This window comes from Ixodes scapularis, unplaced genomic scaffold, assembly GCF_016920785.2.
Source record: "Ixodes scapularis isolate PalLabHiFi unplaced genomic scaffold, ASM1692078v2 PGA_scaffold5__190_contigs__length_132052651, whole genome shotgun sequence".
In the NCBI taxonomy this organism is placed as follows: Eukaryota; Metazoa; Arthropoda; class Arachnida; order Ixodida; family Ixodidae; genus Ixodes; species Ixodes scapularis.
The window spans coordinates 72,878,340-72,901,559 of NW_024609880.1; the positions used below are offsets into that span (position 1 = coordinate 72,878,340).

Consider the following 23,220-nt stretch of genomic DNA (forward strand, 5'->3'; position numbering starts at 1 on the left):
TTAAAAAAGGAAAAGAAAACCATATCAAAATTTCCGCAAGAGAGAAAGAAAGAAGGGGAGAGAACGGCGGACAGAGCCTGAATCAACGGAAGTTCGTTCTCGAATAAAGACAATGGCGGAACCCAACAAAGAGAAAACGAAACCAACTCAAGAAGAGAGGGACGACGACGGAGAGGCGAGAAGGGCGTCCAAGTATGCGTGCGTTGCTCTTCTTCTTCTGAATGTAAATGGAATGCAAAATGCATTACTCGCGCCTTCCTGGACTCCGCACACGCCGTGCTCGCACCAGGGCACCCCGCGAACCGGAGAATTCGGCCGCTCCCTTCCCCGCACTCGGCGAGGTGCTGCGAACGATTCCGGCAGACGAGAACTGGAGAAGAGCTAACGAGTCTTTCTCTCCTGCGGGGCAGCCCAAGAAATGGGAGAAGCGCCGATGCTATACGCGTAATCGTGCGTGCGTCCCTTCTACGCATGCGTGGACAGCAGTGCCTAGAGCGCCCGAAGTTTTCTTTTTCGCTTTACGTTTTTCTTTTAATTTGTTAACGAAGTAACAATTTTCATTGTCTTTGTGGAGAGTAACAAGGTGCTTTTTTAGCGCGCTGTCCCTTGTCAAAGCAAGCTTTCAGACACACATCAACTACCCAGGGCGCCAGTCTTGAGTGCACGTTGCTGCGGAAGCGTTCGAACTGCCTCTTCGAGGGTTCGAACGCGAACGCCAAACTGATAACGTAAGAAGCACGGGATAAATCAATCAAAAATATAAAAAGGGCAAAGAAATTGATATAGCCCGTACAGAACGCACGTAATGGCACACGATGACGCAATCCTGGTTACGTCCATTCCCAAAGAGTTATCTAAACAGTTCTGGTCGAACACAGCCAGATAGTTCTGCGCGGTGTGAGCATCGATGACGAAGTCGCGAACAGCGTCCACTGCTCTTTTCTGGAGTGCCAGGGGTGTGTAGCCTCTAGTCTGCTTGCGTGGGTGTTCCGGCGACCATGAGGGCTCAATAAACGAACACCTGCGCGATGAATTGGGGAGTCCCTTTCTATCATGCTCGCTTCGAGCGTCACAAACGTCCCGCGACGGGAAATGCGCGATCCATCAACCGCTCTCGCAAATGCAAATCCACCGGCAAAACGCGCGCGAGCAGTCGACGCCCGCTTACCCGACGTCTCGGTAAACGGAATTTCCGGTTAATCGGACGGCTTGGATAGAGTCACTATATTGCTCCGCCCGACGGAGCCAATTAAGCAGGATGCTTCAGAGTAACGTCCTCCTGTGCCATCGGATTCAATTGGATTGGATTGTGCCGCTAAACCCCCTTAGGCCGCGGGCGATCAGAGTGTAAACGTTTCGATGTAGCCAAAAGAAGAAAAACAAGATCTTGTTGCGTGGGATCAGTGTTGGGAAATGCAACGAGCTTTCACCAGTGTGTCTAACCAAAAAAAAAAAAAAAAAAAATGCAGCAAGCGCTTGTTATTTTTTGGCATGCAAACACAGTTTGCCACATAGCAATAAATCTTTATCACCCGAGTTAATGCATGGAATGTATACCTAAAACTGAAAAAAGAAGTAACGTCTCGCAACCTGTTTCGTCGCTTACAAAAAGCTTGTGCGTAGAAGAGAACATTGTAGAGTCATCACGTGGCGTGGCACCGTGGTCACGTCAGGTGACCACAGATCGCTAAAAGTGTCGCGACGCAAGCCCGCCATAGGTGGCGCCACTGTACTCTTTCGTTATACGTTACAAGAGATTGGAGGAGGTTTCGAGGCATGCAATCCTAACAGTGAACGGGCCTCAACTGTCGGTGCCCTTATGGTTCTATGCGAGAAAAAAGCGCCAGGCATGTTATGTAATGGAAAGGGATCTCGATCCTATGAGGGTAAAAACTGAGGGAGAGGAGGAAACGAGGAAACAACCGGGGGGAGGGGGGAGAGAGAGGTGACACCCAAGCGTCGTCTAAGGTATGAAGTTCGCGCTGGTGACTGGAAAGCTGAAACATAGCCTTCTATAAACTGACATAGCCTGGCAGATTGCCACGGGAAGCGGCCTCCGAAATGGAAAAGGTGGAGCGGCAGACAACGGATGAGAGGAAAGCCAGCTGATTGGCGCCCCGCTGCGGCGAGACGCCGAAATACACTTCTCCCGAGCGAAAAAGTCTGTTTCGGGTCGTCGCCCTCGCAAAATATGTGCGCTGACGTACAGGTTCCCCGAGAAATGGCTCTTTGATGCTCTGTGCTGATCCTCGCACTTAACATCCGCGACCGGGAACTCTATGGCTCCGTCGTCGAGCTGTCAGGCTTTGTGAGTATTCGCGACTCCAACTAACTATAGGTGGCGCCACTCTTTTTCCAAGATGGCGGGTTTAGTGAGGGTCAGAGATGCGTGCCACTGTTGAGCCTGTCTAGTGTGCTGGCTTCACCGAGCGACATAAATTATTTCTGGTAATACGAGGGAGCTAATGTTTTATGAGCGCAGGTCACCTTTTTAACCTGAAAACAAGAAAGGTGTTTAGCGTATTATTTACGGAAGGATGCGCCTTTTAATTCTGGAGCGAAACCGAAACTTACCTCTATTTTGGATTTAATTTCTTGATATAGGTCTTAATTTCAGATTCTATCATGACGCAAGATGTGTCTGACATCGTAATTATTTACTTAGAAAAGTAGTTCGCAGAAAATTTATTTTGTGTCATACTGGTCGATTCAGGTTGATATTTGTAGTTGTTGAAAAAATCAGTGCTGATATCTGTGCGTTCTCGCTCCCTTTTTCTCGCTCAGATAATTGTCATGGGAAATAATGAGAATTATCCCAGCACAAGAAAAAGAGAATAATTACAATTTTACAATATGTCCACGAAACACATAAACTAATAAACGCTGCTCTCACTGCAACAACCCAAAGACGGAATCCGAGTCAGACAGCTGAAGTGTGTGTGTGTTTTTATAGCACCGCGTGACGCGTAGGACTTCATATTACATCCAGTGTTTGACTGTTTGTCTATCTTGATAACGATGTCAGACGACATCGTTATCAAGATAGGATGCACGAGCACGCAGAAGCTCGAAGCCCTGGGACTCCACAATAGCCTGGAAGAGATCGCCGAGGCACAGCAGACGGCGCAGCTCACCAGACTGTCGGGAACCAGGACCGGCAGATCTATCCTCAAACAACTAGGCATCGGAGCCAAGGAAGACGACCACCGGATGCAGGAGCAGATACCGCGGGAGCTGGGCAAGCACATCGTCGTGAGCCCAATCCCGCGGAACATGACTCCCACATTCCATCAAGAAAGAAGAGAGGCGAGAGCCAAGGCGCTGATCGCGCTACACGCCGGCGATGAGGCAGCCGTGTTCGTGGACGCGGCCAGTTACAAGAACATCGGCGACGCCTTCAGCGTCAGCGTGATCGGAGCCAAAACGGGTGAGATCAGGATCCAGCGTGCGGACCACTGTGCCCAGCCAGGCAGAAGAAGTGGCGGTAGCCCTCGCCATCGCGGACCCCAGAACGAAGACGGTGTTGTGCGACTCGCGAACGGCAGTGCGCAACTTTGCGAAACAGCGAGTGTGCAGTGCGGCAGCGCGCATCCTGCGAAAGGCCGAAGTCAACGGAGTCATCACCAGTGCGGTGATAAAGTGGTTTCCCGCCCACGCGGGCGCGGAAGTGGCGGGCTCGCTGGGGCTCACCAACCACAACGAGACGGCCAACTCCGTGGCGCGTGGACTCGCCGGCCGCGCCCCGGTAACGGCCGCCGCCGACGTGGTGGATCGCCCCGAGAAGGACACCATGGACGCTTACAACGAGGTAACCCTGTGGTACCGGTTAGCCAGAAGAACGATGGCCCTGCCCCACCCCCGTCTGACGCGGGAGGAGGCGGTGGTATTCCGCCAGTTACAGACTAACTCCGTGATAACCCCAGTGTTAGCAAAGCACCTGTGGCCGGAGGTATACGTAACAGACTTATGCAGACTGTGCGGGAAGGAAAGGGCCACGTTGGCCCACATCCTGGAAGACTGCGAATGCGCGAACGCGGACAACAGTGCAGACGTTCTCCCGCCCCTCATGGAGGAGGCGAAGAGATCCGAAGACTACGACGTCCAACACACGGCCGTCCAGCAGATCCTAGCGGCACTCGAGAAGCAGCGACCGGACGGGATGGAAGCAGAAAGGGTTAACCCGAGTACGCTGAAGCCCGCCGCGAGCGGCTCTCCCCGCTACGAAGACGTCCGGCCACGTCGCCCCAAGAACCCACCTGAGAGGGTGGGATGATAGGGGTTACTGCAGGAGACCCATTAAAGTTGCTCTCTCTCTCTCTCTCTCTCTCATATGCTAAAAACAAAACAGAATTTTATCTTTCTGGAAGTTAAATAGCGTATTGTTAAATAGCGTATTCTCGTGATCTTGGCGTTAATTAAAGGTATACATTGCCGCGATTTGTATTAATAATAATAATAATATTAAAATTCACATATTTGAATTAGTAATTCTGAAAGCTCTAATCTAATTTGTTGCTTATCATCTAATTTTAAACGCGCGAAGAAATATGACAATGAAAACTGTGCTAATTATCATCACTGCTTCCAATTGCCGCATTTTAATTACCGATAAAATAAAAATAGTCTAAAATCAATGAAAACATTCTAGCTAATGTGAGAAATCCATGTAAAATTACATTAATTATGGGTAAAGTATATTGTGCTATCAAAGTCGTGACTTCTGACAATCGGCGAAACGTCCAAAGTAGCCGCCACTATACTACCAGACCAAATGCCCAAAAGTAAAAAAAAAAAAAAAAAGAAAACAACTTTTTTTTTTAATCACTAGTTTTTATATAACTTTTATTTACTTTTGTATTTGCTTGCCGCCGTTTTGCCAATCTCAGCCTTTCCAGTTTGAAGGAACGCCTACGTTTCGTTGGCGTTGGAAGCCGGTGAAACAATAGTGCGTTTTAATATTGCGTATACGAGCGAACTCAAGCCCTATGTGTTTGCGTTAGTTTTGCGTGTTCCACACTGCGCGTGCGCAGAACCCGAAATTGCGGTCTTGAATGGCGCATGGTGATGAGGCGCAAAACGTGGGGCTCGCTACTCTAACGCAAACGCACACCGCTTGCGTTTGCTTCTATGCGCAATACTAAAACTCTCCAGTAGGGTACAATCCCATACCGGCTGCAGCACTACGTCGGGACAGTGAAGAGTGTTGTTTGCATTCGGAAACGACATTTCGCGAGCCATGATCGCGAGCAGTTCCGCCATGCCCGCTGAGCAGGAGAATCGGGGGACCCTCACTAGACCACTTCCCGTTTCCGCCGCGGGAGGGCGAGCGTCGAGCTGGAGACGCGAATAGAGGAGGCTATGACTGAAGTTCAACCGTGCCGTCCTCACCATGTCAGTGACTATAACAGCTTTAGACGTCGTTTCTCGATGAACAAGAGCTCTACAAGCACAAAGAAAAACAACGCTAATTCATAATACCAATCGTTTGTTTTTGTTGGAAACTTTCCCTGCTTAATCGTTGTACGCTTCCGAAACTATATACGTGCTCAATTACGTTACTGACTGCCCAGTTCATCCACTGACAACAGGCAAACGCAATTAAAGCGTGCGAGTGCAACCCACAACGAAACCTGCTGTTGGTGACCAAGCAGCGGAAAGCTTTCAGCACGACGGTCCGGATAAAAACTGCGAGTGTGCTTGTAAATGGAGTGGGAAAAGAGCGTCGTCGCGAATAATATGCGGGCCCTCGAAACCCGGACCGCCGTGCTTGAAGCTTGGCTCCACAAATGTGCTCGTCGAGACGACGGCGCCTTAATCGCCCGGCTAAAGGGATTAGGAATGACGAAAGTTTTGGCGGCGCCTGGCCGAGGCGTCATCGACGGATAAACGCCTACTGCGTTGTTAACTTCTTGTTGTTGTTTTTTTCTTTTTTTGGCGCCACGTGTAAATGTTTGCGTCAGAGTGGTTCGGAAGAAAAATCTAAAGTATCATTTCTCTGTCTTTTTTTTAGACAGTTCTTTGTGCTGGACAATCTGCAGTGTTGTACGGAACGGTGTTCTAACGGTTCCGTATAACGCATTCCTTTTAGGAGGAGCGGAGGAACGCCTCCGCTCCATCTTGCATTGTGAAACTGGTACGGGAACTGGTTACATTTTGGAGGGTGCGGTACAAAAAGAAGCGTTTCTTTCTTTCTTCTTTAACTTCATATATAAGCATTTTTACCGAAATTATTTTTATGGAGTATTTATAATAACATAATAATATTATTATTATCATTATAAATCACTAAGGCAGGGTTGAATTTTAGATAATTTAAATAAAAAGTATTGTTATTAATTATTAAGGCAGGGTGGAATTTTAAATTTAAAAAAAAGGAGGAGTGGGGCGGATAAAGGGGTCAAACCAGTGCCTTCCGTTCCGCGTAACAAAGCTGCAATGCCGAATTTTCGGCGTCACCCAAAGTAGGCCATTGCAGGGCAGCGATTGGACGGGCCGCGCCAGTGTTCGGCTGGGACTCGTGTCCAATCAGCGAAGACCCAAGTGCCAGCCGAATACTGACGCAGCCCTCGTGCCCAATCGGTGGCCTGCAACGGGCTTCTTGAGCTGACGCCGAATATTCGGCACTAAGGCTATCTCATTAAGCACTAAGGCTATTAGGAGGCGTTGCGTGTAGAACGGTTTGGTGACCTGTAGAACGACGACAGGAAAAAAAAAAAAACATCGATGAATTACTTTATACAGTTATTCCATTAATGAAGCGTTTCCTTTCGTTTAAAGCGGCACATCATCTTTTCCGACGGGCACCTTCGAATACATGCGGTATTCACCAATGCAATTCACTTGTTTCCCCCTCGCTAATCCGCGGATGGTAAGGGTGCGTTAACGTTTTGTTCGAACCATCAATAACATGCGGCGCGCGTCCACCTCGTGCGAATGCCCGTATATGTAAAGAAAAGGAAAGCGTCAGAAATCTTTAGAACAACAAAAAAGGAGAAATGAAAGCAACAACCAACGAGTAAAGATGCGGGGCAAGAGAAATCTCGCGGAGTTTCGATCTTTCCAACACTCTGCGCCCATTTCTGACAGCTGCTTCCTCCACGCTCCGGCAACGGCTACCGAAAGTTGGCCACGAACAGGGAGAGGGAGATGCCTCCGCAGCCAGCAGTGACGAAGACGGAAGCATCCATCGTTTCCACGGCACCACGCGGTACTCGTCTCGGGCGAAGTTCGGACACCCGATGGTCCTGGCTCCGACTTGGCCCAAACCCGCTCATCTCGGGGTCTGGGTGGATCTAGGCTTGCTCGGGCACCGATTAGCTCCACGAAAATGGACGGGGGCACTCCTCTGCTGCAAACTAATAGAGAATCGATGAGTCGAAACGTCCGGGAGCGCTCGAACGGCACGAGTTGCAACAGCAGCAGTGGGCGCTCCGATCGCGTCCGCTGTCGGAGCGTCCACCGGCTGTTCCGGAGTGCACTCTCATGCTAGCGCTCGAGTCCTGCTCCACGATGCCCTGGGAACATCAGTGCCGTGTTCCAATGGCAGTGCGGATCCAGTGGCAAAAGGCGTCCATTCCTTGTGCCACTGAGACTGGGTTGTTATTGGAGCTTGGCTTGAACCGAATAATGGAAGATCGACTCTTGCTGTTGCAACTTCCGACTGCCGTATCCTGTTTACCCCGCGAGAGCGAATGTTATCTTCTTTAATAGTTTTTCATCATCCTCAATTAAGATGTTCATGATTTTGATTAAGTTGAACAACTTAGGGTGATGGCGGAGCTCTAGCAATATATGCGGATTTTCACTTCTTTCAATGTTTTTATGCATATTGCGTTAGAATATTGAATGTGGTTATTTTCGTCTGTGCTGTGGTGTACCACTGAAAAGGTACGCTGCGGTTGGTGAGCATCATCGATAAAACAATAAACAGACAAACAAACTCCGCGCGGTAACTGCACTTGGCTTCTACATAAGTAACAGCGCACACAATGGCTACACAATGGCTATAGACGCTGACAGTTTAAAAAACGTAGATCGTGAGTTAGTATGTTCACATTACTTTCCTCGTTCACTCACTATTTCCCTAATACTTGCGGAATGGCTCGCAGCGGCTCATCTCTAAATCCTCAACATTCACGAGCTCACGATGAGCCATTCAAGATCGCGAGCTTGCACAGGAGAAGACAAGAAACGTGTTTAGAAGCTAGCAACAATTCACCTAAAATCACGACTTAATATATTATTTTTATTATTATTAAATATGACTTTATCGAAAAGGTTCTCCCTAATCCCTCGTCTACTTAGACGTCCGCAATAACGTAATAATTCTCCCTCAAATATTTCAGACCCCCCCTCTCCCCCAGGCCCTTTTTTTTTCGAGTCCCCCGATTATTTTCTAACTCTCGGAGCCTGAGTCAACCTCCCTTCCTCGCGTGACAGCAGACGGCTTGCCAACGAAAGACGGATGAGGCGCCCGTGCCCGGACCCTCCCCGAGAGATCGAACAACGCCGAGGGTGCTGTATACATGAAGTGCACCGCGCATCGCCGAGCAAATAATCCAGCCCCAGGTGCCAGAGGAGAGACGGAGGAGCACCTGCCCCGCCGCCGGTCCTCGAGGCAAAAGGTAGGAGCGGCTGCGCGCCGTCCTCCTTCCATTGATCCCTCGACTTCCCCAGACCGGCTTCGGAGCCCCGTCGACGTACGTAAGAGGAGCATCGATCGCAGGGCCCCAGAAGGGCGCCGCAAGCCCCGAGGGTGCACGCCCTGCAGCACGGCAGCGGCCTGGCGAGGTGGGCGCACAGTCAGCGTCGCTCCCGGGGATCACTTGACGTCAAGTTCATATAGCAAATCTGCACTCTAAAACTGCAATCAAACTGCTCATACGTCATTAAAAAAAAATGGTACGACAGGTGGCCGGGCAATTGTGTTTCATACGTTGCACGTTCTAGCATCATGTGACATCAGGCCACGTGACGTCGATTTCTCCGTTAAATTTAACGGGGAATCCGAATTGTTGCGTAGGTGACGTCACGTTAATGTTCCCACTATATGTGACGGGCCAAAGTGCAACACTCAGCGCGTTGCATTATTGCACGTCACAGGCCACGGCTTCGCGAACTCCGGCTCCACGAAATCCGAAGCAACAACAGCCAAAGAACGTTTCATGTTAAAAACAGCGTCCGCTGTAGAAATGAGGAGCAAATTACCAGCAAAGATGGCTAGCATGTTCGAATGCTTCAGATACGCTTAAAACATGGATGCCGTCAAAATTTTTTTGTGCGTGACCAGCGTGACGGGGCTGTCATACAAGGAACACCTCAGACCGAGTCTGTAGACTGTCCTTTGTTTGTATGTATAAACAGCGGCGTCGCGGCTTAAAGAGTCTGGAGCGTCTACTTTCCAGCAAAGCTCTCGGGAGAACCAATCGCTGAGTCCCTATATACGAAGGCAGCTCGGCGAATTCAGAGGTTGAGAATCTGTTTACACCTATGAAAAAACGTCAGCATTGGGACACTGAGCAAGACGTTTTACCATACTCAGTGCCAGAGCGCAGGATGTCTTTTTTCGGGTCTCGTTGTAATCGATTCCGCTAGCCGGAGTAGTCAGTGACTTAAAAGAGCATAGCCTCGTACTGGAGTTTCATGCGTATCGGCCTTCCTTGGTTGTTAAGACTTGGTACCTCGGTTCATCGGCGAGCAAACTAGCCCCGCGGCAGGAGCCACAAAGGTAGCTTCTGAGCAGAAAAAAAAAAAAGAAATTAAGCTTGTTTTTTTTATAAGACCTAAATAGGTCCCCGATCTTATGACCCCCCCCCCCCCCCCCCCCCCCTTTGATGACGGAGCTAGTTGTAAACCTGACGCACTTTACCGAGCTCGAACACGCTGCTAATGAGGAATCGGTTATGTGCGAACGAAGTGAAACGGCCTTCTGCGAAACCGTCGTATACCGAAATTAAGTCCTCTCTCACAAAGATACCTCGAACAGAGAGAGAAAGAGAAAGAGCCATCTATAGTCCGTTGCAACTCAAAAAGGAAGGCCAAGGGAGAGGAAGGACGGGGAGGAGGAAGCAGACGGAACCCTGGAGAGAGGAGGTGGTTTCGCCCTGTCCTCTCCAGCGTTCCGCTTGCTTCTTCCTCACCAGCCTTCTTTTCCCTCGCCCTACCTTTTTGAGCTGTAACTTACTATAGTTAAAACGAGCCCTGCAAATTACTTCTTCTCACGGATATTTCCATCATCCGTGGAGATATGTGCAGAAGCTATCCACTAATGTCATTGCTATTCATGTGCATAGCAATGAGTGCAACCAGAGATATTTTCCTGGAACTGTACTACATATTACATACCATTCCGCTATCTGCAAGCACTGACAGTCCACGTGTCTGTCATTTCAACACGCGATGGAATTCCCGTGTCAAGATATAAAATAATAGATGTCACAAGCCATTTTTGAAACAGTGCATATGCGCCGATAATTGTTTCCGGCGGCGATTATGACGTAAGAAACATTTCTTTCGACCACGGCGCACTCACCAACACGTATATTAGAAGTCTCATCAGAAACTGACTAATAGTTCGATGTCCGCCTATAGGCGAGTAGACAAACTAAAATATGCAGTTTCCACTTTTTTTTTTAAATGTAGTTTTTTTTTTTTTTTTTTTTTTTTTTTTTTTTTTTTTTTTTTTTTTTTTTTTTAACACGAGTCCTGTATGCTGGATTCTTCCTCGACCGAGCACAGGCAGTAGAGCCAAAGCTAAAGGGTAGAGAGTGTATCCCGACCTGTTCAAGAGGAGAGAAAGGGGGAACGGGGAAGTCCCAGCCCTCCTCGCTCGTTCCTCCTTTCCCTCCCCTTGAGCAGGTTGGCGTACACTCTCTCCCTTGTAACTTTGGCTATACGGCACGGTTTTGATGAAGGCCTCCAAACGCTCCACCACTATTCCTCCATGGAGCGTCATCAAAGTCGGATGAGGCCAACTCGGAAATTGGACCCGAGCCCGATGCCGAGCGTCCTTCGACGCGTGCATTGGACGCGAGGCCCAGCCGAGCACTGACGTAGCACTCGTATCCAATCAGCGTCTCCGCTGGATACCCGACTCCGATGACGTCCTAAATTCTTGTGCACAGGCTTTGATTATTTAGGTGGCGTTGGCACAGGGCACAGCTTGGTCACGAGTGCTGCGCCAACTTTCGGCGGGGCTCGTGAACAACGCTGCGCCAGAAACAAACGAGTTATTTATGTTTGTTGCCATTTAAATAAACCGCTAGGGGAGGGACTGTTCCATCCCTGGAAACCTAAACTGTATTCGAACACTCGAGCAGTGCAATGCAAGCATACCAAAAAGAAAAGCTTTTTTTTTATTCTTTGGCGTTTATAAAATCAAATTTTTCCTTAAACCTAGCAAGAAACTAAACATGAAAACGTTGAAACGTCAGAGATAAAAGAGAATACGAATAAATCCAAAATCCCCCTTAGAAAAAATAAAAAAAAAGGAAAAGAAAGAGAGCGTCGCTACGACCCCATGGAGAGCCAAAGAGGACGCAGACGAAGCGGGGGGTTTCCGCCCGGGGCGCCGTGCATCCGCACCGGCGACCAGGCAGAAACTAATAGAGACCAGGGTTTCGGCCCCGGTGTTTATTGACTCATCCGGCTTCGGAATGCGGCCTCCCAGCAACCGGGGGACATTTTTGTTGCGCCGGCTGTTGCTGCTGCTGTCTTTCTACTCGTTTATTTATTTATTCTCTCAGTCCGGGTTGGGACGCGGGCACAGCCCCCGGAGACAGGTGCGTGCCGGAGACACGCCGGGATTCCGCGCGCACGAAATGTCGCCCCGTGCTGCTTTATTTTGGGAGTAAGATGGAAAAGGGGGTGTAAATACCGGTGGCTGCGGTGGGGTAGGTAAGCACTCGGTGTTATTTAGGCAGTTCGGTGTGAAGGGGAACTGGCAACATCAACCGCGTGATGGGCTTAGCGGGTTATGAACGCACATTCTTTCTTTCTCTTCTCCCCGAACGCGCCTACGGTTCGTTAGAACCTCTGACGTAGCCATAAATTGCGTAATTTCTTTGTTTTATGTTGCGCGTTACGGCTGTCAAGGTTAGCGTTGTTTGTAGAGTAGTGCAAGCCCCCACAGTTGCCAGAGCAACTGGGTAGGTCTGCGTCTCGTCCCGTTTTTGGATTAGATGCCAAGCGAAGTCCCGGCCAAGTAACTTTGGCAGTGTTTGAGCGCTTCGAAAACGACACTAACCCTAACAACGAGGCCCGAAAATTGGCCGGTGCATATGGGTTCTACTACGCCTATACATTTCCGTAGAACTACGTGTGGGGGGCTCAAGAAATGAGAGGGGGGCGATATAAGAGAGGCCGTGCCTTGTCCACTAGTCCTATACGTGTCGTTTGGGGCAGCTGGAGATACCTCCACAGACTCGTGCCGCATGACGATGGCGAATGCGCAAGAAGTGAATGCCCGTGGCTCGGAGCCCCGTAGAAGCAATTTTGCAGCCCCCCGCGCCGCCATCTTTAAATCGCATGTGCTGTATTGCGTGCGAAGTAATTCGACGGAAAAAACCTGGGCGCGCGATTGGGCCATTTCAAACACACGATACGAAGTTGCCTCCGTGGAGGACGCGCTAGCACGTTCGACGCGTCACTGGTGTACCGCGATGCGAGGAGTGCGTCGCCAAGTATGAGGCCTGGCAGGTCCTTTTGTTTTCTCATTTTCGCGTTCAAAATTACTTTGACATGCGTGACGTCACTTTCGTGGCCAAGTTTTCGTGACATTGACTTTTCAACTTTGCACTCCTTCCAAGCGCAAAAATAACAACAAAAAAAACGACGTAGTTTTAAATATAAAAAAATAAATAAAAAAGATTGTTTAGATTTAGTTAAGCTTCCGTGTTTTCGGATAAATCCGAAAACACGGAACTTTAACTGTCACCGCACAGGGTCAATGGTCCTGGAAAAATGCCACCACAGTTACCTTCCAAATCACTTAGCATTGTCAAAGGGGTCTTATCCCTTATCTGGTCAAGGTTCATTCGGGACAACGGGTCATTGCACTTTCGGGTCACGACAAAAGTCACTGTTTTGGTTTACAGTTTGGATCATGCTATTTTTGTTTTAGAGGAAGTAGTGGCCGTGTCTTGTAACAGTGAAAACTATGAACCACACAGATCGCATTGGAGAAGAGGTGATGTTGAAACTTCCCTATTCTATCCTTTACCATTCCACCTCATGCGGTCTCGGGGAATAGCTTCATGGAATAGGATGAGATAAATACGAACTTCCCATCGACTACCTTTGGAAGTTTATTGATTTTAAGGTATCGAAGTTTATCGAAGCAACACTTGTGTACAACTTTTTTCGTGTGACAAATTAGTATTGTTAATGGCAATGGCAACAACGCCAAATCCAACTAAGAAGTGTTAATTGATACAAGCTCGTTTTGCTTTTTTTATCTAGTATATCTTTAAACCCGAATATTGTTTCTTTATTTAACTTATTTTTAATAGGAAACACTGCAAAATTAAACTCCGGATTTCGGAGTATTCGGAATCAAATAAAAATAAACTCCGATAAACATCGTATTTCCGGCAAAAAATAAACTCCGAAAAACACCTTCCGCATTTGACTAACATTAAACTCCGAGAACAATTTTTTTTTTTTTCAATTAACGTATATAAAGAAAAAAAAAAAAAAAAGAGCTGCCAGACGCCATCTTTACAGTGCATGCGTATGGCGCATACTTGCTTTCCGAAGCGACGAACATGCACCTGCTGGTGTGCAGAGCTAGCGCGCATGGCTCAGGATTTGTAAGCATTGTAAAAATGTAGTCAAAATATCAATTCCATTAGTCGCTCCATGAACAATATTCGAAATATATTCAGGCGGAAACTGTGCTAAAAGCCTTTAAAGGGGTTTGTTGTTAGGTAAAATTTTGTCTTTGAGAAGACAATGAAATTATATTATCATTGCTTTAAGGAACATCATCCCCGCAATATTCGAACTTTTAATCCTCCGTCGCACAAGTAATTCAACTTGAAATAGAGTCCAACTGCTCAAATTTCCCCAGCAAAACACGCGGCGTTTTCGTTGGCAACGGCAAAAGCTCTGACGTAACATCGGTCAAAGATAGCGACCTCAGCTTTTGACTACTGTCTCGGTACGATAACTTCGTTCTAAGAAGGACAAGATTTACGATATTGAGGGAAGCTGAATTCTCCGACGATGGTCTTTGAACGCACCATCAAATATGTTTACAAAAACCGCGAGTAAGTCAACGCCCGCGAGTCTGACGTCACCATGCCTGATGTGACGTCACGACACGAACAGCCATGCATACTTGCGAAATTTGGCCTAAAGTTTCGTATTGATGTTCATGTATCATTTAACGCAAATTTGGGTGTCTTTGAAGAAAATAAATATAACATATGACGATATTTATGTCCTCTCGACGCGACCAACAAAGTTAGTAACTTCCTGATATCGCCGGACAAACGAGATGATCTTGGTTGAAGTTGAGTAAGTGCGATGGACGAGCTTACTTCTAGAGCTACATGATATGTACCTTCCGAGTAGCCGATAGTGGTCCGCCATTAGAAAAGTAATCGCGGTGCCGCCTCCACCAGACACTCCAGGTATTCCAGGCGGATAAGAGCACCGTAAATCTAGCAAACTGTTGACGCGAAATTAATCGAGTCTTCGTTCGATTGGGAAAGTATACGTGTCATCACTCGTAACGGGTCGTTTCATAACCATCCTATTTCTCGAACAGTCGAACTGAGCATCAAACGCTCCGTTACGATCGCTCGGGGGCAACCGACTGCAAAAAAAAAGAAAAAAAAAAAAAAAAAAAGACGCTGAGCCAAAAAATCGTTTTCGCTAAAACAACAACAAGAAAAAAATGAAAATTGAAAATCTTATAGAAACGTGCTTATACGTAATTCTCTGACGCAAGGCGCAGTTCCAATCTCCGTGTTCGTATGAGGAATAAATGGAGCTCGAACGAGATCAGCTAAATGTATCTGCACTTCTTACGCGCCACACAAACGCAGAAAAATAAAAATAAATTTAAAAAAAATTAAAATGTCGACGCAGTCGTATCGTACGAAAAACCCGCCTCGAAAGGATATGCCATGCGAAGTCAAGATTTGTTTCTTTCTTGCCTTTATTTTTTATTTTTTTTTTTTATTTGTGCTTTGAAGTGGGTATTTCATGTAGAGTTCCGTTTTTCCTTCTTGCATAGTGAAAAAAAGAAGAAAAAAAAAGATTTCTTATCGTCATGAGGCCGCCCCGGCTCTGCTTCCTCTCTATACGCATATATATTTATATAGGTTTCAAAATGGCGGCGAAAGCGGCTTTCCCGGTGAACGAATCGCTTGTCTCGTCGCGAAGTCATTAAGTTTAGATCTGCGACTGTTAAAGAGAGAAAAAAGGTAATCGCAGAAGTCGTTTAAAAGGTAGATAAAAGAAGGAGAGAAAAAAGATAAGCGGCAACCATGCGTGCTTTATGGGAACATGGCTGGGGAAAAAAGGTAAGGGGAAAGGAGGAAAAGAAAAAAAGCGGGATAAAAGTGTACCGCAATCCGGCGCGCACAAACATACTGTGACGTAATACGGATGTGGGAATCGAACCTGAGAAGTGAGTGATCCCCCGGTGTGCTTCTGCAGACGTCGGCAGGTTGCCAGACTTCTACGCAACAAGGTACTGGTGACGCGCTACTTCTATCTAGTTTCTGTTTTCGGTAACGAAGTAACGATACAGTTACTTTTCTCCATAAGGATAGAGCAACGTATTTTTGGTATTACAGGCAGTTCGAGATGCGAGCTGAACATTGAGAAAGCTTATTACATACTTTTACACTTTCAACATTACGTACGTACAGAAAAAAAAAAACGGTTGACGCTTCGACGTCTTAGGAAAAAGATATTGTTAAAATGACGATGTGTATTTAACTGAACTGTCCATTCGGCAAACCAAGACCATACAGCCACAGATCTGAAAGCGTGGACAATTACGCATGGTAATTGTCAACGCTTACGCATGGTAATTGTAAAGACCCTCGAAACTATGCGTCGTCTTTAACAGGTAATGATAATCAGCCCACATGACAAATTACATTTCGCAGGATAGAAACCGCATCTTCGAATTAAATTTAGTGGCGTATACGTACGCCGCCATATACTTTGCGACGCGTTAGACCGGATTTCTGTTCGGCTCGCTAGCAGACGCCAGCAGCGCTCTACTCTCGGCACCGCACGGGGCTTGCAGCATAGGGGATTGCGGAAATAGCGGTGGTACGCCGCAGTGCGCACAGCCTACACAATTTCTTTCTGCGTGACTTTTTTTTTTTTTTTTTTTTTTTTTTTTTTTTTACGTGCGGCTATAGACTTTTTTATTTCAGTAGTTGCCTGACCGGCGGGCAGAGGGCGCTCACGCACCCGGCGCCATTAGGTTGCTTCAATTTGGTCGGTTTCGGTTTCAACGTACACGCGATTGTGATGCTGTTTCATGCCACTTTCGATTAATTTTACGATATGAATTTTATTCTAGTAGCACACAGCGAATGAACCAATAGTATTGAGCCACTTGGCAAACCACGAAGTGGTTTCGAGCCTAAATTGCGATCTTTTTTTACGAACACGATATGCGTCTGATTCCGTCCATCATTAATTTCGGACAGATTCGGCGGTGAAACAACTGCGCTGATGCGCAAAGTGGATTACCATTGTCCACGGCCGCACCCGCAGACACTAATTTCAAGAAAAAAAATAAAGAGCAGGACAAGCTCCGCCTGCAGCGTGCGCTCGTTGCCTGCCGCCGTGCTTTGGCTGTGCGTGCACCGAGCGGTACGGAAGTAGATAGCTCGCGCTCAAGTCATATAGTGAACTGATCATCTTATATTGCAACAGACTATATTGCATGAGTGCTTAGTGAAAAATCAGGTTGACAACATGATTAACAATCTGCTGAATCACCGAGAACAGATGAACTGACAAGTTTACTGTTCAATGTTTGGTTTCCGTACACCAACCTTTTCTAACTTCGAGACTGGAAACGTCTTTTATAATGACTAGAAAAGTTTAATACAATCACGTAGATAATATAAGAAACTGATATTGTCTCGGCCTGTTTTATTTAAAGAAATTAAGCGCTCGAGAAATATTTTGATAGACCAGCCTAGGCTGACTAGAAAATTTCTTTAACTAAAGTACTCATTTACAGCATTTCAAAATATTGGCCTTATGAAATAAACGTTTTGTTATATGGACATTTTCTTACGACGTTCTCGAGGTATGAGAATGGTTAGATAAGTGAATAACAGACTTCAAATAAAGTCTGATATCCATCTTCCGTAAAATTTTCCGAATGAAATTGAAGAGTGCAAAAGAAATGATCTCCGATAAGTTTGGCTGAAGTCGAACGCCAGGCGCCACCCAATGGACCTGTGTTGAAAGCTGTTCACTGATTCCAAACGATGCGCTTTGCACATTTTGACGTCGCCACCTACCGAAAGTAACTCCCTATTCGAAGTCGACAACCGGCTGCACTCGAGTGATTTTCATGCAGAAGGATTCTTTTCGGCGTCACATTTTATGAATCATAGGCACTGTCAAGCTGTCTGTGGCAGTTTCTTACGCGGGGAGTTCAAATATTTGTGTTGAAATAAATTAATTCAAACTGCATGGTTCTATTAAAAAATGACTTAAGCAACTGAAAGGCTATGGACATGGGACCAAGCACGATATAAAATTCTGTGGAATTCATAAATAAACCGATAAAGCGAATGCTTATATCACACACGCGATTAAGAACGTAAAACAGATATAGGTGCGATATTGCGAACAAACAAGTTGCCTAATATTAAGGTACCATTATTTCTAGCATAAAAAATAATTCAAACTAAATGTTTGTTCCGGCGCCTTGTCCACTAGTTCCCTAGTGTAATCAAAAGAAACTGTTTTCTATCTGTTTGAACTACAAAACACAATGTTTTCAGGAAAAACAGGTGGCTAATTACGCTGAGTGTTTTTGTTTTCTTCCTTGACACCAATGCGCACTCATATATATAATAACATTGGGCTTCCTATTGCAAATGTTCCACTCTTATTAGTAACCTAACCTCAGTTTTCATAAGTTATTGGTATTTGAACCCTCGAGGCTCTCTTCAAGTCATATATGCATTCAATGTGCGCAAGTGCTAACGCTGATTCCTGTTCCCATAAAGCCTTTTCGCACGTATCCCGCACGCCGACGGTAAAAAAAAAAAAAAATATATTCAAAACGTGTTACAAAATTAACTACAGAAGTTGCGCGCATAATGATGTAATGCAATTGCATGGTAAGTGTAAGTATCGGACGACACTTTACGGAGTAAGGCAAGAGACGCGGTGAAACGCGACGAAAAACACGAATTCAACGCATCCGCCCAGGCGCGGACGGGAGAGCGGAGCAACAAGTTGAAGCAACCTAATGGCGGCCGCATCACGTGATCCCAAGATGGCGGCGCCCATGCGGCGGAGGGTGAAAAGGTCTATAACATTGATTTTAACGCCAGCGAAAACTGCAAAAATGTCTGCTAAACCCCAGTCCCCGCAAAATGGCCACAAGACGGCGCCCCAGTCGTCAAAATAGAGTAGAAAGCTTCGAGTAAGAGTCTGCTCAACTCAAACCATGGAGATGGAGAGCGTTCGCAATTTAATGGCGGCGCTAGAGATGGCGGATTACACCCTTTTTCGCGTTTAAAATCTTTCTATCATATCGGAATAAATGTTATCTAAAGAAAAGTGTTATTCTATACTTCGCGTAAAATATTCGAGCCTCTTCGGGGCTATTTATAACCGCCATAAACGCGTGCCACGGGCGACCAGTTTCAAACTCTCTTTCTCAATGCTCTCTAAAATATGGCCGTGCTCTAAAACGTTAAAAAAACAAAAGTCGTTTTTTGTGAAAAGAAAAAAAAAACAAAACACGCGGCGCGCTATGTATTGAAAAACCCTAATGGAGCCTGCACTAAGTTGGAGATTGTGCTAGAACACTAAAAATGACGTTTCACATCGTGTTTCAGCGCTTCCGAGGAAACATATAATAGTGAGAAGCGTCTGCCGCTGTCCTTACTCTTCTCCGTGCCTGACTTTGTTAGCAAAGAATACGTGTCCGTGCACTTAACTTCCGCCAACGTAGATTTAATCGACGATAATAAATGGAGGGGCCTATTTTATTCGCAGGAGTGCTTCAGTGGTATCTTGGAAATGGCTGTCACTTGGCCCACCCGAACAACAAGGCGCGCGGCACTAGGGTGAAGTGTAAAGTTCAAAGAGGACGACCAAACGACTTTTGACCGAAAAACCAGACATGCAAAAAAAAAAAAAAAAAAAGTCATACCGAAACAACGCACACAAAGGTCGGGATTCATGGCAAGTAAAATCAACCCGATTAACCTTTTTTCTCTCTTTTTTTTTTCCACCGTTTACAAAACGTCATTCGGAACAAGAAAGGTTGTTAATACGGATCCAGGGCAGCGCGCTGCCGAGCAGCATCGCGCGAGACGATTAACTTTGATTACTGCGCAACGAATTCAAACTCTCTGTCATGAACTCCCCACCCGCTGCCGCCACCCCTCCGCTAAAATTAACGAGGCAGAGACAGAAAACAGAGCATAAAACACGTCATACAGTTCATTTGTAATCGGAAAACAAGGAAGACCTTGCCGGCCCCCCCTTCCTCTTCCCTCTTTCGAACGCGATCATTTTTTTCTTTCCCCTTTTATTTTCGGTTTTGGATCCATTAAAAGCGTGGGCGTAAAACAGGCCGCCGGTCGCATTTCATGAAGGCGACTCCCCGGAGGCCATTTGCTCCCTCCCGAATTTTAGCCCGAAAGAAACGGGAAGGGGATTTAGCAGAATATAAAAAAAAAGAACAAATAGGAAGGGCAAAAAAAAAAAGATGGCGAGAAGGAGGAGGTAGAGTGAAAGAGATACAATTAGGACTTCAAAATATTCCCCAGCTGTTCCTCATTCGTTGCACCCGCTTCGCGCACTCCCCCTCCCTCCCTCTGTAGCGTATACGGATATATATATATATATATATATATATATATATATATATATATATATATAGTTATAAAGCCTTCGCGTGCAGTTTGCTATAAGGCGCCGAGCAGCGTCGGGTGTGAACAGCATTCATGGCGCAATCTGACCACGAAATCTGCTTTCGATTCTTCAGGCTCTTCTTTCGCGAGCACCCATTACACGCCCCTCGGAGCACGCCCTCCCTCGCGCTCCTCCCCTCGTTCATCGAGGAAGGAAGCCATCCATCTTTATGATCTCCGTAGACTTTTTCGAGACCATCGATAACGATGACGCGTTTTTGCCTCTCGCTGGCGCGCTCCGAGAGAGACGGCGGAGCAGCGCTGAGAGGACGGACCTCTTCTTGCGCCCTGGTGCGGACCTGTTGAAGCAGCGTCCCGCGTCGACGATTGCTACGTGGTAGACGAACACTGGAAGCCGCTTTTCACCGCTGCGCCTTCGACCATCGGAACAGAGTGGCCGTAAAAACATTTCCTGTAACGCAAATAAAGTACGACCAACGCAGAAAAAAGAAAGCATGTGCGTATGCCTGCTTTTCGAGTGGGCAAAGTTGCGTGTATGTATTCAATGAGCAGCTAAACTTTCAGCCACAGCATATGCTGGACTGTAGAGAAGAAGCATAAGCGTGATCTTCTTGATTTATACTTCGTTTCGCAGCGGAAGATAGAAACCCGAACGCGGCCACAGCCACTTCCGTGATCATGACGGCGTATAGTCAGTGTGTAAATACTGTCCTTTCAGGTGTCATTTGAGTGCACGGGACCAGGCAGATGTCTGACGGTGCCAAATCCGGAGAGTAGGGTGCGTGGGGTAACAGTTCAGAGTCACGCTCATGGATACAGTGCGGGCAGTTGTGGCAGGGCGCAGAAGGAAAATCACGCCCCGTTCAAGTTTTCAGGGACGACGCTCGGCAACGGCGGTTCTGCAATTTCTGCGGGAGCGATTTACGGGTTCAAGAGGACTGCTCAAGTTGTCCGAGTTTTATTCTGATAGATAGCTCATCCCCAGGTAGGCTCACTTCCTCTCAAACATCCCTCCTTACCTCCTTGCATTGCCACGCGCGGCATACATACCAATTACGTTTCGATCATTCTGTCATTGAGGTCATTTCAATTGCTAAAAACGCGAGCGATGTATAAGGCTGTAAAAACCTTTAACTGCTGAGAAGACATAAACCCTCTCAGAAAGGTTGGTGCAACTGAAAATTCAGATTGGAAAGCGAAATTGCGCTTTAAGAAGACTCTACTAATCGACAGTCACGCTTGTGCTTGTCTACTGCGTCTGATTGGTAAAGCAAACAGTCCAAGTTCTGAGAAAGCCATATGCTTCTTTTTACGGAGCATACAGAAGAGGTCCTCAATGGCCGCGGATTCAATATCTGAGATATGATCAGTGATCATCATGTCATCATACCCAAAAAAAAGGCAGGGGAGAGGAGAGGGTCCTATCATCATCTCCGTAGGTCGTGAATCGGAGAAGAACAATATTGCTCCATCAAAACGAAGCAGGCCCCTTCCTTTTACAGCTTCCGGACTGCAATAGACCCCGGGTCGGCGCCTTTTCCGTTCCGTTTATTGGCCCGGAGCTCGGCCAGCGAACGGCCGTCAACTACGTCAGAGGACGGGCCTTCTTTAGTTGTCCGTAATAAAGCTGGCAGCTAGGCCCCTACCGCTCCAGACGAAAAAACGCTTTGCGTGAATTCAACCAGCACTCACTGCGCGTGATTGGTTTACGCGACAAACGCACAAGCACGACGAGCGCCGTGACGAGGCACTTTTTTAGCACCGCTTGATTGCTTCTATCGCCTCGTAGCGTGGGGCTATAGCTGCGCTCGGACGTAATTTGAAACGGAGCATACGATCCTCGCTTATACTGACCTAACGTGTCCAAAGCGCCTTGCAGACAACCCTTTACGGCACTTCGGCGTTACCGAACTAGGGATAACCAACTAGTTTATCGACAGGTATACTACCGCTTAGAACTAATAACAATCAGCTGTCGTTTCCTGGGGAGCCCGCGAGCACAGAGATAGGGTACGCCGGCGTTCGTACACTCGGTGTAGATAACAGCTAGGAAACCAAGTAGACGAGACTCAACTTGATCCCACAGAGTAACGACACTCGTACACGAGGCTCTCGATAAACACACGCATACCGCGCATGCGCAAGTGCGAGCGCCCCAAACTGTCGTCTCGGGGCACGCGGGGTCATATATGGGCCGTATAATATAAGCCCGCAGCTAGGGGCGCGCCGGAGTTGGCGAAACTTTCGCAATACGAGGGTCGGCAATCGGCGAACGGGCCGCGATTGGTCGGGACCAGGGTGAAGGAAGGGCAAACAGTGCGGAGCTGCTGCTCGTAAACCTGCCGCAAAACTAAACTGAGCCGCGAGATTCTCGCCGAAGGCCCACGTCGTAAACGGCACGAGTAAAAAGGCTGCCGCCGCCTACTCGCCGATGACCGGGCGCGCCGAGACGGAATTAGTTAATTTGCTGCAGGCTGCCCGGCCCAGTCTTCATGCCCGCCGAAGAAGTTGTAAGAACCCAATTTGGGAAATGGCGCCTCGAGGGGGGGTTCTCTTTCTGAGCACGTTGGAAAGCTGCGTCGTAAGGCTTTCGACGCCCACGCCGGAACTGCCGCGCAAGGAACCGAACTGCAGTGGAATGTAGGTACCGTACTCCGTGGGTGATCTGCCCATCCCGGCAGGCGTAGAAGGGCTGATCAAGACGAGCCCATCAAGATAAGCCCACCAAGATAAGCCGACCAAGAGGAGCCGATCAAGATGAGCCCATCGAGAGGAGTCGAACTTAGCCAATGGGTAGCATTCACGGATGGCCATAAATGAGCGAGTTGGTGCTCAAAGCGTGCTATAACACCGAGAGTTTCACAACAAGGTGACTGGCTTTCACTGGCACACGAGAAGTGTATGCTACACGCTCCTCAAAGGATGCTTCAGATAATGAACTCAAGTCCATGTCTAGATTTCTACCCCACCCCCTATCCTACCCTATACCTACCTACCTACCTACCTGCCTCCCCCTTCGAGTATCATTAGAGTAAAAGCTGCAGACAAAAACTCCTCAACAACCAGTACAACGCCCTGAGGTCTAGAAGTTGCGTACATAAGTGTTTTACAG

General features: G+C 47.3%; 2 protein-coding genes across 2 annotated transcripts in view; one reads left to right on the forward strand and one right to left on the reverse strand.

Annotated features, from left to right (window-relative positions):
- The window catches only part of LOC8040786, a 741,318-nt gene that overhangs the window by 167,058 nt on the left and 551,040 nt on the right, over positions 1-23,220 (reverse strand). The window lies entirely within an intron of this gene.
- Positions 113-4,273, forward strand: LOC120839265. The gene is made up of 3 exons (XM_040209524.2): positions 113-223; positions 3,043-3,356; positions 3,445-4,273. Exons 1-3 carry the CDS (start codon positions 113-115, stop codon positions 4,271-4,273), a joined length of 1,254 nt encoding a protein of 417 aa, XP_040065458.2.